The sequence below is a fragment of the Schistocerca americana genome, chromosome X (assembly GCF_021461395.2).
Source record: "Schistocerca americana isolate TAMUIC-IGC-003095 chromosome X, iqSchAmer2.1, whole genome shotgun sequence".
Taxonomy (NCBI): domain Eukaryota; kingdom Metazoa; phylum Arthropoda; class Insecta; order Orthoptera; family Acrididae; genus Schistocerca; species Schistocerca americana.
In genome coordinates, this window is record NC_060130.1 from 369,266,190 (window position 1) to 369,284,177 (window position 17,988).

Below are 17,988 nucleotides of genomic sequence, written 5' to 3' on the forward strand. Positions count from 1 at the left end.
TAAAAGTGTTTACTTCGGGCATCCCTTGATACTTCTGGGAAACCCTGCTGCTTTTTTCACTAATTTGTAAATGATATATTTCTGAATCTGCCTTAAGGTAGCTAATATTTGGAGTAACAAATCTACTCTTGCATGGTGAAAGTTACCAGAAACCACAGACGTGAAATCTTCTCAGGTGATCAGCCGAGTAAAGGCGTCGTCTTCTCGCAACGTTTCGAAGGGTTTCGTACCCATCATCTTCAAGCGAAGACAAAAAATCACTTCGCTTGAAGATGATGGGTACGAAACCCTTCGAAACGTTGCGAGAAGACGACGCCTTTACTCGGCTGATCACCCGAGAAGATTTCACGAATGGAATACGCCGAGAAAGTCTCAAATCACAAGAAACCACAGAGTAAAACTGAAATAAGAGATTGTGACACAAGTAATATCAGTCACATATGGCAACTCATGTGGATTGCTAATGTTTTTAACAGCAGGCTCTCTAAACAATATAACAAATCTAAAAGGAAAAAATTAAGGAAAGATAACACAGGTATCAGGCACAAAATTACATGAAACTCAAGGCCAAGAGACATACAAGGTTCCTTAGACTAATGTGAAAAATACATATTGATGAATATAATTTTCTGGTGGTAAAGCTATCTCAAAATCTCAAGGTTTGTACCTGCCTTAGTGATGCATCACCATCATGTACTACTATTGAATGCTGCCTCTGTTTTGTGGGTGGTGAGTAATCTTCAGTACAGGCCTTACAAATTTAGCTTCCTTATGTACACAATTTGTGATCTTTTTCTGGCTCATTTCCAATAAAATTGTAATTCTTTGTACAGGCATAATCCAAGTCAACAAACTACCATATTATAATACACAGACAAAAAATTATGAAAATATGTTTCTTTTTCTATGGCATTTACAAATCATTACACATTACCAAAATCATAGTTAAAAGTATTATATGAACATTAGATATGAACTGCTTAAAATGGTTCATGTGTGTATCAAGTATTAAGTTTAAATGAATAATTCACATTTAACTGTTCTAATTCAACACACAATAGTCTTCAAAAATTGAAATTGTATCAAGTGTCAGCATTAAAGCAATAGATCTCTCTCTCTCTCTCTCTCTCTCTCTCTCTCTCTCTCTCTCTCTCTCTCTCTCTCTCTCTCTCTCTCTCACTACAGAACTGCTGAATGATCAAACTACAAGGAATTGTAGGAATTCCTTTGTCAACCCTTAAACAATACACACAAGAGATTTTTCTTCTAGATTTGAAAATATGTTTCAGGCTGTCAAATGTCTTAACAAAAGTGAAAGAAAAAAAACTCCTGATTATACTACTTCTCCATGCAATATCCCTTATGTGTTAACTACAAAAACTGCAAGCATTCTGGTATATGAATTTGCAAAGGGAAGTGGAAAATCTGTAATGCAGACACAAGAAAGAGAACATGGCAAAACTGTAATGGCTCATGCAGCTGCTATTATGTACACCAGACATGTCTATGGCGGAACACTAACTTCACAGGGGCAAATGTGGAAAATACTAATAGTATAATTTTGCTTACTCTGCTACCTCACACAAGCAATAGTCTACTTCTAGACTCAGGAGTTCTTGCTTCTCTCAGGTTATTCTATAATACAGTATGTTATGATCTTATGGCAAGATCAATAACAATCTGTGATGTTCTGTACAGGTCGGTATATAATTTCCCATTGTCTTCACCAATGGAAATAATACAGAAGTTAGACTTATTAGACTGATTGATCTTTGCCAACAGAATCTAACCATAACAATAATTTGCCATCTATTTCTATTGTTGATGTTTCTGAGAAGATTACAACTGCAGATTTGAACATTCCTCTGCCTTCTTAAGAAGTCAGAATAAGTGACAAAAGAACTGAGGTAATGCCTCCAGAAGACAACTGGCTTCATCCCACATCCTATCTTGCAGGTAGGAAGAAAAAATACCTAAGAAAAATAAAGCAAAGGTTCAGTTAAACACTCTCATTTAAAATGTCTTAATTATAAGCTAGATGAACAAAAGGGAATGAAGAAATTAAGCAGACCAGTAAGGAAAAAAATCTAGATATGAAAGACATAAAATATTAAATAAACATTTTCAGAAAAGGAAAAACATACACACATTCATTCATTCACACAAGGAAACACACCTCATGCACACGACTGCCGCCTCTGGCAGCTAGGACCAGAATCCATCTGTCACATGGAATGAATGCAGCAATCTGGAGGTGGTGGGGAAGGGAAAGGGCTATGAGGTTACAGGTGGGAGGAGAGAAGAGAACTGTTTGGTGGAGTGTGCAGGCAGGAACTAGATGGAGGCATGACAAGACTACTACCAGGTGCAGTGTCAGAAGGCTGTTATGGTAGGTAGATAGGGAGGGGGGGGGTGGAAAAGTAGAGGAGCAAGAAAGGGGAAAGACAGGCTGGTGTGCTGGCAGAGGGTGGGAGGTGAGAATAGGAAGGAGGTGACAGGAGAAACAGGATGGAAACTGTTAGGTGGAGGATGTGGGGACAGTATGTTACCATAAGTTAAGGCTGGAATAATTTTAGGAGTGGAGGGTGTGTTGTAAGGATAACTCACATCTGTGCAGCTCAGAAAAGCTGATGGTGGAGGGAGAATCCAAATGGCCTGGGTTGTGAAGTAGCCATTTAAATCAAGCATGTTATATTCAGCTGCATATTGTGGCACAGGGTGGTGTACTTTGCTCTTGGCCCCAGTTTGGCAGTGGCCGTTTATCCCGGTGGACAACTGGTTGGTAGTTATACCAATATAAAAAAACTGTGCAATGCTTGCAACGTAGCTGGTGTACGAAATGACTGATGGACTGCAATAGGAAGTGCTGGGTGCATGGATTGGGTAGGTCTTGTACCTGAGTCTTCCACAGGGATATGATCCCTTTGGTAAGGGACAGGGAGGGGGATAGTCCTATTGTTCAAATGCCGTTGAGCACTATAGGACTTAACATCTGAGGACATCAGTCCCCTAGACTTAGAACTACTTAAACCTAACTAACCTAAGGACATCACACACATACATACCCGAGGCAGGATTCGAACCTGCGACCGTAGCAGCAGTGCGGTTCCGGACGGAAGTGCCTAGAACCACTCGGCCACAACAGCCGGCTGATAGTCCTATGAGGACTGATCTTCAGCAGTGATGACTTCTATAGATGAAGATAGCTTCCACTATCATCAAAACTTCAGTGTGGAGCTGAGAAACTTGTAAAGCTTGCTGGACAATCTTATGGACTTCCATCCACTGACATGATCCAGCAGTCAATACAGTTTCACCATTATCTACACATACTTTGGAAGCCTACAAAACAAGCATAATGATTAGGACATCATAGCACATATTAATAAACCTAATGTTTAGGTACTACTAAGCATTAGTATCCTGAGGAAAAAGTTCTCACTAAGCACCCATTAATAACAAACTTTGCTCAGATATCAGTAGAGGGTATCAAGCCAGGAAATTATGTTGCCACATTTGTAGAAAGTGGCAGTAATTATGCTGCAGTCATATAGTTGTAAATTCTTCCATAGTTGAAGGTGTCACTGAATTTTTTTTAATAAACTATGTATGAGGAAAGCAACATTCATAGCCATTGGAGTACACAGACCTCAGTGTTCCCCCACAGGCATTTTATAACGAGAGTACCTCAGTGATAGCACCAAGAAAACAGCAGTAACAGAATTGTGCACTGGAGCTGAATGTAAATTAAGGATACCTGTGTGAAATTCTTGGGAATAACAAGACAGGATACATTTAAGTGCAATATGCATGCCCACTCTCTGGCAAGCATATTAATTACAATATATTTGCAATAAATACACTCAGCAAATACCCCAGTAATACCCATGTATTACAGACCATTTGTCATGTATTGATGTCATCAAATACAAACTATGTAACAAAATTATAGGAATCCACGACACAGGCAAACCATTGCAAAATTAAAAGACTCATCTCATGATTGTTTTACTTAAAGCTGGTATACTAACCATGTATATTTGTGAATTGTTCTTGGGGGCATGACACTTAAAGTGTTAAATTTGACCTGTCCAAACAATACAAGAAACAAAGGTTAGTGTCATCCCATAATGCACAGAACTGTACTGTATCAAAGTAGCCAATTGTATGCAGGTCAGAGGCTCAATATTACATTCAAGTTCAGCAACATCTCTCCCCACTGGACTATTTTACACCAACTAAAAAGAATATTGATTGGCAATTGACAGCAAAATTTCATATTGGCTACATACATGTACAGTATAATTATATAATATAACTGCTTAACATTCAAATTTGTTATTGTTTGCTTATAAAGTTAACAATCCTGAATGTCTCAATTACAAGAAGTTTACTATGTAAACCTATCTTGTGACACCATAGTATGTTTTAAAATGTGTGTAAAAAGTTTCAAATGTTGTAAAATAATGGTTTCAGAAAAATGATCTTTGTATCATCTTTGTTGCATAAAATTAATAATAGGTTTGTGCACAAAATAGCTTTCTGCTGCCAGCCTTGTTTTCCTTTTTATTTACCTTTCACATGATGCTTTCTGGGAAATGAGTCCCATTTTCATGTACAGTTTTCATATATTAGGGGATGGTGAGCCAAAATGACAGAGAAGGAAAAACAACATAGTTTTTCTTTTTTAAATTTGATGTCTGACAGGATTATAGCCTTTGGTTTACCTGTTTGCTAATGGTGGCTACACTTTGCCCACAAGCCATTAACCTTTGCTTGCTTGCATTTCATGAGGTGAGTTGTGGGGGACCACTTTCAAGGTCAATAAAACCGATATTTCTGTTCATCATCATCATCAGCAGCAGCAGCAGCAGCAGCAGCAGTGTCAGGTCTTCACATGTAGCTCTCCATGCACTTGTTAACCCTTTCATTTTCTCATAATTGTTTCCTGTTGCTATACTATCTACAATTTGGTATCTTCTGCATCCTCTTCTTCTTCTTCTTCTTCTTCTTCTTCCATTCACCATTCCTTCCATAGTATCCATCACCAAACAATCTGTTCTCATCCAGTGTCCAAGTGAACTTTATTTCCTCTTCCTGATTACCTTTAAAATTTTTCTCTCATCCCACTCTTCTCAACACCTCCATATTTCTCACTTTGTCTAGCCATTTTTGCCCTTGCATCCTTCAAATCCACATCCTAAATGATTTTATTCTTCTTCCTTCTTCTCTCTTTAGTGTGCATGTCTCAGCGATGTATAATGCCATGCTCTATATGAAGCACATTATCAGTCTCTTCCTCAGGTCCCTGAGCGTGCACTCACATAGAAGCCATCTCATCTTATTATGTTCCTCCTTGGCAATTGCTGTATGTGTTTCAGCTCCTTATCACCTCATGTCATGGATAATAATGCTTCCCAGATATCTGAAAGCACTAACTTGTTCTACATCTTCCTTTCCTAACTTTATAGTTTTTGTTACTTTTCTTGCACTTACCATCACAGATTTAGATTTTTTCTTATTAATTATCATTCCAAATTCCTCACAGGTCTTATTTCATTCTTTTAGCATTCTGGTTATTGTTCTTTTGCTCTGCCAATAACATAATATCATCTGCAAATTGGATACATTCTATTCCCCTACCACAAACTTGCATTCCTCTGTTTTCCTTCAAACATGTCGGAATAATATGTTCCAAATATGTTAAACAGTATTGGGGACAGCGGCAGCTTTATCTCACTCCCCTTCTGATTGTACTTTCCTCTGCCATCTCATTCCCAATCTGTACTCGTATTTTCTGTTGTAAGTACTGGTTTTCAATCAGTCTTATATACCCACAGTCAACACCATTCTTCCTTAGAATGCACATTAATTTATTCCACTGTGCTCTGTCAAGGGCTTTCTCCAGATCAATGAAAACAGTATAAACTTCTCATTCTCTTTCAATGTACCATACATCTATAATTCTCAGCAGTCCAATTGCCTCTCTTGTACCTTTCCCTCTTCTAACTCCATACTGTTCCTCTGCAATTCCTTTTTTCAGGTTTCCTTTGAAGTCTTCTGTTTATCACCCTTGATAAAACTATTGCCACATGAGAAATCAAAACTATACTTCTAAAATTCTCACATTTCTTGTTATTCCTTTACTTCTCAGTTGGTATCATTACTGTCAATAGAAAGTCATCTGGCCATTCACCTTTTTCACATATCTTATTACACAAATATGTTCACTCTTACACACCATTACTCCAAAGGCTCTTAAACAACTCTGCTGGTAATCCATCAATTGCATTTGCTTTATGATTTTTCATCTCTCTTAAAGCAATTTCTACTTCTCCTCCCAAGATGCAGTATCCTTTGTCCTCTTCTATATCTCTCATCTCCTCTTCTAATTCAATACTGTTTGGTTTTTGATTGGCCTCATATAGGCACTCTATATATTCTTGTCATATTCTCAACACTTCCTCTGATTTATGGTCCATAGCACCATTGCATCTTTCTATTCTCACACTTGTCCTCCTTTTCTTTGCTTCAAAGATTAGAACAACAGCTAATCTATATATCATTTCATATTGTCCTTCCTTTTCTAGTGTCTCTGTTTCTTTACATTTCTCTTTCATCCCTGTCTTCCTTGCTTGTTCTGTTTCTCTCCACACTGGACTCGCATTCGGGAGGACGACGGTTCAATCCCGTCTCCAGCCATCCTGATTTAGGTTTTCCGTGATTTCCCTAAATCGTTTCAGGCAAATGCCGGGATGGTTCCTTTGAAAGGGCACGGCCGATTTCCTTACCCGTCCTTCCCTAACCCGAGCTTGCGCTCCGTCTCTAATGACCTCGTTGTCGACGGGACGTTAAAACAACACTAACCTAACCTGTTTCTCTCCTTAATTCATTACTCAGCTTTCTGAACATCCTTTTTCCTTCCTCAGTTCCAACTGTCTCCCATTTCCTTCTTTGTTCCATCTTATCCAGCATTATTTTTGCTACCCATTCTCTCCCTATTCTTTCAAACTTCCTCACCCCTACAATTTTCCTACAATTTCTTCTGCAGATTGCTTAAGGTTTTGTCTCATCCTCTTCCATTTCTCATTTGCACTCTGTTCATTGGGCCCTCTATCCCATTTTTACATACATGTGTTTCCAACTCAGCATCCTTACCTTCTTCCATTAGTCTCTTGGTTTTCTTCCTCTCACTCACTTCAATCATAATTGCAGGTCTGCCACCACAAAGCTGTGGTCCGGATCTGTGTCTGCTCCAGGGTAGGATCTGGTATTCTTTATTCTCTCTTTGTATCTATTCTAAATTATGATATAATCTATTTTGTGTCTGTCATCATTCACTCTAGATATCCCTGTATATCTTCATCTTCTGTGGTCGGCAAGCAATGTGTTTCTAATCACAAGAGAACTTTCTCTGCAGAAATTAAACAGCCTTTCACCCCTGTTGTTCCTACTTCCCAACCCAGATCTTCCAGTCATTCCATCTCCTTTTCCATGTCCTGCCACTTATTCAGATCCCCTATAATGATGATGCAGATATTTCTTTTTTTTCTTCATCCTTAATTTCTTCAATCTTTTCATAATATTCCAGTGCTTCCTCATCTGTGTCTTGACTGGTTGGCATGCATATTTGTACACACATCAAAAAAAGTTTTGCATCACCTCAGTTCCGAGAGTTCCGGAAGCTGTACATAATATCGGAACAGAGATCAACATAAACATTATTTCCGCCCTTTTTATTGCTCTTGAAAATCGCACATTGCATGTTGTACCACTATATACTGAGACCTTCAGAAGTGGTGGTCCAGATTGCTATACACACCAGTACCTCTAATACCCAGTAGCACGTCATCTTGCATTGATGCATGCCTGTATTCATCATGACATACTATCCACGAGTTCATCAAGGCACTGTTGGTCCAGATTGTTCCACTCCTCAACGGCGATTCGGCGTGGATCTCTGAGTTGTTGGTGGGTCACGTTGTCCATAAACAGCCCTTTTAAATCCATATCAGACATGTTCGATACGGTTCATGTCTGGAGAACATGCTGGCCACTCTAGTCGAGCGATGTCGTTATCCTGAAGGAAGTCATTCGAAACATGTGCACGATGGCGGCACGAATTGTCGTCCATGAAGATTAATGCCTCGCCAGTATGCTGCCGATATGGTTGCACTATCAGTCGAAGGATGGCATTCACGTATCGTTCAGCCGTTATGGCTCCTTCTATGACCACCAGCGGCGTACATAGGCCCCACATAATGCCACTCCGAAAGAGCAGGGAACCTCCACCTTGCTGCATTCGCTGAACAGTGTGTCTAAGGCGTTCAGCCTGACTTCCAAACACGTCTCCGATGATTGTCTGGTTGAAGGCATATGCGACACTCATCCCGCAGTGTCAAGTAGAAATCCACAGATACCAGTCAGCATGAAGATCGCGTAATGTAGCGCCGAAACTGGTTGCTCGAACAAAATAACAATTGGAAATTTAGACGGCTGAAAGATATTTTGATTCGAAAGATGTAAGTGTTCGTTTTCCGCACGCACTTTTAGAGAGTGTAACTTGAAGGTAGTTCCATAAACCCTCTGCCAGGCACTAAATTGTGAATTGCAGAGTAGTCATATAGATTTGGGTGTAGATGTAGATGGGATGCAGCCCCTCACAACTGCACGTTGCATAGGAGGAGTGGCTATCACGGCTGTGGCGGGCTGCTGAAATGCGACGTCGTGTGGAGGAACTCTGTGCAGTGGCGCCGGGAGCTCCATCGCACACATGACACTCACTGTTGGCATAAACAGGAAACTGGCAATGCAGCCAGGCAGCGTTAACTGACAGTTGCGGGGTAATAAATAGCCACACTGCGCCACTATTCCCTCTGGATGCTCGAGTACTTTTTATGTTGGGTTTCAGCTAATAATGAGATTATTATGGACAATACACACATGATTACAATATTCACGTTCAGATGGATGTCTTGTATTTCTACGCACTGAATACAGACGGTGGATAGAAACGTAGCAGTTTAGATGTGTTATTCTACCTTTAATGTTACACTACTGTGGGAAATGTTTCATTCGTTATGATTTATTATTTACCTTTTTACACTCTATACTTTGTACGGTTTTTATTTTTAGATATCTTTCGTATTACGATTTTTCAAAGAAATACAAGACAAACCAGCACGCAGCGGCACACTTATCACTTCTGGCCGCATTTGGCATCTTTTAAAACATAGACTTGACGTTTACTTTTAGTCTATGATACACCTACTCGGTTGGGTAAGCGAGCTTGGCGATTGCATGCCAGGGATATGCAGCTGCCTATATTTTAAGGGTGCATTTTATGCCATAAGTTAGCCAGCATAGAGACGAATGTTATGTAAATGGTTCTTAAGGAATATTTTAACTATGTACTGTGGGGTTTTGACCATAGAATCGCTGATGATGGTACCTGGTACCAAAACAAATAAGTCATTAGACAAAATGTAGGTGTGACGGTAGATTAAAGTAAATATTTTTTTGTCAGTGTGACTGAGCAGAGTACAAAGCGGTCATAATCATTTACATCCGGTTTGGCTGATTTTTCTGAGAGTTCTTTTAGCTTCAGTGAAAACTGCTTTCTTACTGTTTATCGTAACACTATGGCATATTATGCAGACTTTGTTTAGAGACATTAGCTCGCTAATTAGTAAGCAAACATGTAGTACACGAAATTAATTCGCAGCTGCGACCATCAGTTGTATAAGGGAATGACGACAATGAAAATATGTGCCGGACCGGGACTCGAACCTCGATATACTGCTTTACGCGAGCGGTCGCCTTAACCGCTTTGGCTATCAATGCACGAGACACGGCGAGACCCAAACTTCCATATGTCGTCATTCCTGTGTCACAACCTACACTCGTACCGCATTAAGTAGTTCCCGTACAGAGCAGAACATTTCAATTGAAAGTCGCTGCCTGGTATAAGCGGATAAATACGATATTGCAGTGCCTGTGTTGTTAAGAAGAACGATACAACGTGTGGGTCTGCGCCACACTCGAACCATACCATCAGCTCTCACCAACTGAAGTTGGGACTCATCTGACCAGACCAGTCCAATCGATATGGTCACCAGCCCACGACAGGCGCTGCAGGGGATGACGTGCTGTTAGCAAAAGCCCTCACGTCGGTCGCCTGCTTCCATAGCCCACTAGCGTCAGATTTCGCAGCTCTGTGCTAACGGATACGTACGTCGTACTTCCCACATCGATTTCTGCGATTATTTCACGCAGTGTTGCTTATTGTTAGCACTGGCAACTCCACGCAAATGCCGCTGCTCTCGGTCGTTTAAGTGAAGGCCGTCGGCCAGTGCATTGTCCGTTGTGAGAGATAATACCTGAAATTTGGTATTACTGGCACGCTCTTGACAATGGGTATCTCAGAATCCTGAATTCCCTAACGATTTCCGGAATTGTATGTCTCGTGCGTGCAGCTCTAGCTACCATTAAGCACTGAAATTCTGTCAATACCGGTCATGCGGCCTTAACCACGTCTGAAACCTTTTCACATGAATCACCTAAGTACAAATGACAGCTTACCAGTACACTGCCCTTTTATATGTTGTGTATGCGGTACTACCGGCATCTGTATATGTGTATGTCGCTATCCCATGACTTTTGTCACCTTAGTGTGTAGCTGATCGCTGGGGTAGTCCCAGAGAGGAGGTGGGAATGTCAGGAAGCTCATCTGGACCCTGTCATGTTGACTGAGGAGTTCAGAGGTCCGAACAGCGGCTGCAGACCACCGATGTCAGCAGTTACGCGAGGCGCGTGCTCAGGAGTGTTGCGTCGGAGATGCCCATGGTGAATGACCCGCTAAAGTAGACCCTGCATTTTATTTAGTCTTTCAGTTGGTAGGGCGACACGCTAAATTCGTGGAGGGGTTACTTGGGAGGAGACAGCACGAATGCTGCTGGCTGTGGTAGGCGGCCGGGGGCGTCTGCCTCGTTGGAGTGTGGGTGGCCTCCCTGAGGCCACATTAGATTTTGTCGGTTATATGTAACGTTCCCAGACGTATCAATGTCTGTAACACTGCGTCGTCGGTTGTGTGGTAATTATCTAGGCGTTACAATGAACCGGTTTATGGGAAGACGATCGGGGGCGTGCCGTTTGTGTATATAAATAACGATTGGGAATTATGGCCGCCATATAAGCAACCCAAGACATTGGCAAAACGTCCGATAGTCTTCAATGCACTCTGTCGCTTTTCATATCAGTCAAATAACTACTTGTGACGCAGACTGCGTAACAATTAATTTTGTAGTGAGGATAAAAAGTCTTTTCCAGCACCGCATTGTGTACCACTGGAAGGTTAGCTGGACTACTAAATCAGAACCAGATAGACACGGGTACATGTCGAAGTAACTGTAATTAGGCCACGGAGATGGGAACTTAAATCCAGTATTTTCAAAGTAGAGCTGCAGAAATTGAGAAGGAAAGGATACTATCCTGCTCTAGGCTAGATAGTCAGCATCGCGTCAGTGCGGAGGGGAGGCGCTTTCTCTGTACAAAAAAAAGTAAACCCAGGAAACTGATGAACGTCGAGATACTTTACCAAAAGCGTGTGTGTTGCAGCATCTTCCTGTCAGCGATGGAGCGCGTCATGCAGTCCAACCCTGACCTCCTGCAGCTGGAGAAGACCACGTCGTCCACCTCTTCTTCCTCCTCGTCGTCGTCCTCTTCGTCTTCGTTATCCTCGACGACGTCCTCGTCCTCCTCGTCGTCTTCATCGTACACTTTCTTCGTACCGACGGACCAGGCGTTTAACAAGCTGGGCTCTACTCGGCTCCAGCGTATGATGAACGATCTTCCCTACCTGCAGCGGGTAAGTATATCATGAAAAAATCTTAGGACCTACTTGGACGTTGACGCGCAGACCTCTGAGTTTGTAATTTCCCACGTAACCACTGACACACAGAGCCACAATGCCACACACTGAAGCTACACTACTGGCCATTAAAATTGCTACACCACGAAGATGACGTGCTACAGACGCGAAATTTAACCGACAGGAAGAAGATGCTGTGATATGCAAATGATTAGCTTTTCAGAGCATTCACACAAGGTTGGCGACGGTGGCGACGCCTATAACGTACTGACATGAGGAAAGTTTCCAACCGATTTCTCATATACAAACAGCAGTTGACCGGCGTTGCCTGGTGAATCGTTGCTGTGATGCCTCGTGTAAGGAGGAGAAATGCGTACCATCACGTTTCGGACTTTGATAAAGGTCGGGTTGTAGCCTATCGCGATTGCGGTTTATCGTATCGCGACATTGCTGTTCGCGTTGGTCGAGATCCAATGACTGTTAGCAGAATATGGAATCGGTGGGTTCAGGAGGATAATACGGAACGCCGTGCTGGATCCCAACGGCCTCGTATCACTAGCAGTCGAGATGACAGGCATCTTATCCGCATGGCTGTAACGGATCGTGCAGCCACGTCTCGATCCCTGAGTCTACAGATGAGGACGTTTGCAAGACAACCACCATTTGCACGAACAGTTCGAAGACGTTTGTAGCAGCATGGACTATCATCTCGGGGACCATGGCTGCGGTTATCCTTGACGCTGCATCACAGACAGGAGCGCTTGCGATGGTGTACTCAACGACGAACCTGGGTGCACGAATGGCAAAACGTCATTTTTTCGGATGAATCCAGGTTCTGTTTACAGCATCATGATGGTCGCATCCGTGTTTGGCGACATCGCGGTGAACGCACATTGGAAGCGTGTATTCGTCATCGCTATACTGGCGTATTACCCGGCGTGATGGTATGGGGTGCAATTGGTTACACGTCTCGGCCACCTCTTGTTCGCATTGACGGCACTCTGAACAGTGGACGTTACATTTCAGATGTGTTACGACCCGTGGCTCTACCCTTCATTCGATCCCTGCGAAACCCTACATTTCAGAAGGATAATGCACGACCGCATGTTGCAGGTCCTGTACGGGCCTTTCTGGATACAGAAAATGTTCCACTGCTGGCCTGGCCAACACATTCTCCAGATCTCTCACCAACTGAAAACGCCTGGTCAATGGTGGCCGAGCAACTGGCTCGTCACTACTCTTGATGAACTGTGGTATCGTGTTGAAGCTGCATGGGCAGCTGTACCTGTACACGCCATCCAAGCTCTGTTTGACTCAATGCCTAGGCGTATCAAGGCCGTTATTACGGCCAGAAGTGGTTGTTCTGGGTACTGATTTCTCAGGATCTATGCACCCAAATTGCGTGAAAATGTAATCACATGTCAGTTCTAGTATAATATATTTGTCCAATGAATACCCGTTTATCATCTGCATTTGTTCTTGGTGTAGCAATTTTAATGGCCAGTAGTGTATTTTTCCTTCTTTCCAGAACTTTATGTGGTGTCTCGATTAAGGTTTCATTAAATAAATGAATGCTGCTAAAAACTGCCAGAAACTGGGTGCTTGGATTTGAACATAAAATTATAGCTAAATCTGTTTCTCAAATCCTGGTCGTAACATTTGTCACTTAACAAGTGTCTTAAATCTGTGAGACTCGTTCCGACTTAAGCTATATAACCTTAAATTTCTGGTTTTACTTAGTATTTTACCAAGAAAACTCTTTTTAGGCGTACCAGAATTACACAATTAAGAGTGACGCCACATAAAAGCAGCTGCAATCTTGTGTTGATAATGCGACAACATTTACATTTTAAAACCTGCAACAACAAAATTTTCCGTTTTCTTTTATCCGAAAAAGCCGTCAGTGTCACATGAAAATAAGTTTAAATATGCACAGAACTAAACATAAATCTTTTCAACTACGAGCGCAAAAAGAACAAGAAGATATTTAACTCTTACAACGACTAACTAAAAAGCGTTTGCCTTGCCGTACCATCGATCCAAAACAGTAGTTCCACTTATTTGAAGCAACTAACAGTTTTATTCTGTTATTTCTTTTAAAAAATCCGTGTCAAGCGTACTTTGAAAAGACGTTGAAACTGCGTAGACTAACTCCAAATTTATATCACAGACTTAAAATAGAATGATGGAAAAAAATCACAACACCGAGCAGGAGCTGTGCGACACACACTAAAGTTGATAGGTGTGTTACTACATCTGAAAGATGACGTCTGTTCAAATTTCGCGCCGGTAGCATAAAAGTAGCGCCACTATGATGATGTAAATCAGGTTTGCTTTAAATGTATGCTGTACGGTCATGAGAGTTAGCTACCTTTGACGTTCGATGTGTTGAGCTGATGTTAGTCAAAAATGCCTTTAAGGTGATTATTAATTAATTAATATCGTGTGACGAGGGCCTCCTGTCGAGTAGACCGCTCGCCTGGTGCAAGTCTTTCGATTTGACGCCACTTCGACGACTTGCGCGTCGATGGGGATTAAATGATGATGATGATTAGGACAACACAACACCCAGTCCATCTCCGACCCAGCCGGGAATCGAACCAGGGCCCTTAGGATGGACAGTCTGTCACGCTGACCACTCAGCTACCGGGGGCGGACTTTAAGGTGATAAAAACGCCATTATCAACACCTCCCTGATTATGAAATAGCACTACGAGAAGCTGGAGGTTCCTTCTGCGATATTGCAGAAAGACTTGGCAGGAATGTAGCCACTGTACATGATTGCTGGCAAAGTTTAGCCACGAAAATGTACGGTCGCAAGAAGACTGGGCTCCGGACGGCCACGTAGCACTACTGAGACGGAAGAGCATCGTGTTCGGCGTATCACGCCGGCGCATCGTACTGCTTCTGCATCAGCAGTTGACACTACAGTAACACAACGAAATGTTGCAAATCGGTTACTTCAAGGACAGCGCCGAGCCACCCGCCCTGTAGCGTGCATTCTAGTGACCCCAAACCATCGTCATTTGTGACTACGGTGGTGTCAAGCGAGAGCTCATTGGAGGGCAGGATGGAGATCTGTTGTTTTTTCTGATGAAAGCTCGTTCTGCCTCGGTGCCAGTGATGACCGTGTATTGGGTAGAAGGAAGCCAGTTGAGGGCCTGCAACCAACCTCTCCCCTTGCTAGACACAATACACCTACGCCTGAGTTATGTCCTAGGGTGCAATTTCGTATGACAGCAAGAGCACTCTCGTGGTTATCCCAAGCACTGTGGTGATTCGATCTGTTGTCCTTCCCAACCACTGCTTCCCTTTCATGCCCCTCGACTCTTATAACTGCCATCTGGTTTCTGTACAAATTGTAAATAGCCTTTCGAGTTACGTATATATTGCCCTAAGTTCAACTGGTTCAAATGTCTCTAAGCATTAAGGGACATAACATCGGAGCTCATCAGTCTCCTTATTGCCCTAAGTCTGATTTTATGAATATTTTGAAGAACTTCTACCCTTTCATAAAGTTTTCAGGAAGTGCAATAAATTAAAAAAGCACAGAACATGGCACAGCCGGCCGCTGTGACCGAGCGGTTCTAGGCGCTTCAGTTCGGAACCTCGCTACTGCTACGGTCGCAGGTTCGAATCCTGCCCTGGGCATGGATGTGTGTGGAGTCCTTAGGTTAGTTAGGTTTAAGTAGTTCTAAATCTAGAGGACTGATGGCTTCATATGTTAATTCCCATAATGCTTAAAGCCATTTGAACCATTTTTTTTTTAACATGGCACATGAGCTGCTGATATGTGTATCGATAAAAGAAGATCGAACTAGTAGTGTACCCCGTAAAGTGGAATTTCCATGGCAACTATATAGTCATTCCCACCCCATAATCTCCTGCATCATGTTCTCAGATGGAATATCATTGATTAAAGGTGACAAATAAGAGCTCCAACCTGAAAGAGTACTATTGTTCCTTTACAAATTTTGTGGAAGTTATATACAGTGTATTTCAGTCTATATCTCAAAATTTTCCGGAAAATAATTTTTATCTGGCCAAAAATTGTTGTATGATTTGTCTAGAGCAACTCAGGCAAAGAAAATAAAATGTCAGTTAATCTTTCCTACTGCAAACCGTTCATAACGCGAGTTCCACGTCCTTCATAACCTTTTACCAAGCATGGTGTCTCAGCAGCTAAGATTCTCCAATTGCATTCTAAAACGGCAGGCTTGAAATCCCTATTTACTCAACCTAATATAAGTTTCAGGTGGTTCCTCTAACTCAGTTGCCTGAATATCGCGTTGGCTGCGTGATCAAAGTCTCGCCTGGTCCTTTTTTCCAGCCGGAACGCTTACTACTCCGTCTCTAATACTCACCAGTATACCTTCCAGTCAAGTGGTTTTGGCACCTTAGTACATAAATAGCGCTTTTTCAACTCGGGAGTCAGTCACCGACTCGCTTTCATTAAGGGTGGAAAGGTCCCATCCGAAATATCGGAAGAGCAAATAATTGGATCATGGATGCATGCCAGGAAAGTTACTATTTTTGGTACATATTTTTACACTTCCACTTGGGATTCATTAAGACCATTCATTCTGGGTGTTGCCGTTTGCACAAATGTTAATTCAGATTACAAAGCTATTAAGCCTGCCTATCCATAAAGTTATCACTCTACGTATTTGATATTCATATAGCAGGTAACAATGTTTTCAAGCATCTAGTATAAACTGGGGGTATAACTGGTATATTACTTTTCTTTTCAGACAATCAAGAACCACCTGGTGGACAAGATGATGGCATCAGAAGCCTTCAAGCCCGATTTGTTCTACGACGTCCCAACGCGGCAGGATGTTGTAGATGTCGTAAAGAAGAATGGAAAGCTTAAGGTAAGAAACACATACAGCTCTGCATCCTATAATGGACATCCTTAAACTCACACAGCATTACGTAAAATAATGAAAGAACATTGCAGCTTCAAACATGTCACATTTTAAGTACTAGAGGTCAAGAAAAGATACAACATAGTCTAAAATTTACGACACAGGTCTCTCTCGAAGTACTATAGGCTTTAACGTGAAAAGTGAATTAGAATTTGCGCTGCGGCCAGGACTCGAACGCGGGTCTTCTTACTTTTAGTAGGCAAATATGCTGACCATTACACAACCGCAGTATTATGATCAACAGAGCTGCACGAACGACCCAAGTCAAAAACCCTCCCCACCACCAAGTCCAATTCACATCTCCCCTTGTTGTTGTTGTTGTTGTTGTGGTCTTCAGTCCTGAGACTGGTTTGATGCAGCTCTCCATGCTACTCTATCCTGTGCAACCTTCTTCATCTCCCAGTACCTACTGCAACCTACATCCTTCTGTATCTCTTTAGTGTATTCATCTCCTGGTCTCACTTTACGATTTTTACCCTCCACGCTGCCCTCCAATACCAAATTGGTGATCCCTTGATGCCTCAGAACATGTCCTACCAACCGATCCCTTCTTCTAGTCAAGTTGTGCCACAAACTTCTCTTCTCCCCAATCCTATTTAATACCTCCTCGTTAGTTATATGATCTACCCATCTAATCTTCAGCATTCTTCTGTAGCACCACATTTCGAAAGCTTCTACTCTCTTCTTGTCCAAACTAGTTATCGTCCATGTTTCACTTCCATACATGGCTACACTCCATACAAACACTTTCAGAAACGACTTCCTGACACTTAAATCAATACTCGATGTTAACAAATTTCTCATCTTCAGAAATGCTTTCCTTGCCATTGCCAATCTACATTTTATATCCTCTCTACTTCGACCATCATCATTTACTTTGCTCCCCAAATAGCAAAACTCCTTTACTACTCTAAGTGTCTCATTTCCTAATCTAATTCCTTCAGCGTCACCCGACTTAATTCGACTACATTCCATTATCCTCGTTTTGCTTTTGTTGATGTTCATCTTATATCCTCCTTTCAACACACTATCCATTCCGTTCAAGTGCTCTTCTAAGTCCTTTGCTGTCTCTGACAGAATTACAATATCATCGGCGAACCTCAAAGTTTTTATTTCTTCTCCATGGATTTTAATTTACTCCGAATTTTTCTTTTGTTTCCTCCACTGCTTGCTCAATATACAGATTGAATA

General features: G+C 41.9%; 1 protein-coding gene across 1 annotated transcript in view; it reads left to right on the forward strand.

Moving 5' to 3' along the window:
* Window positions 1-17,988, forward strand: part of LOC124555150 (transforming growth factor-beta-induced protein ig-h3-like) — a 326,998-nt gene that overhangs the window by 296,409 nt on the left and 12,601 nt on the right. Inside the window, exons 12-13 of the mRNA XM_047128967.1 lie at window positions 11,617-11,866; window positions 16,621-16,743. Coding sequence (XP_046984923.1) covers window positions 11,617-11,866; window positions 16,621-16,743 — 373 coding nt within the window. The remainder of the gene's footprint in view (window positions 1-11,616; window positions 11,867-16,620; window positions 16,744-17,988) is intronic.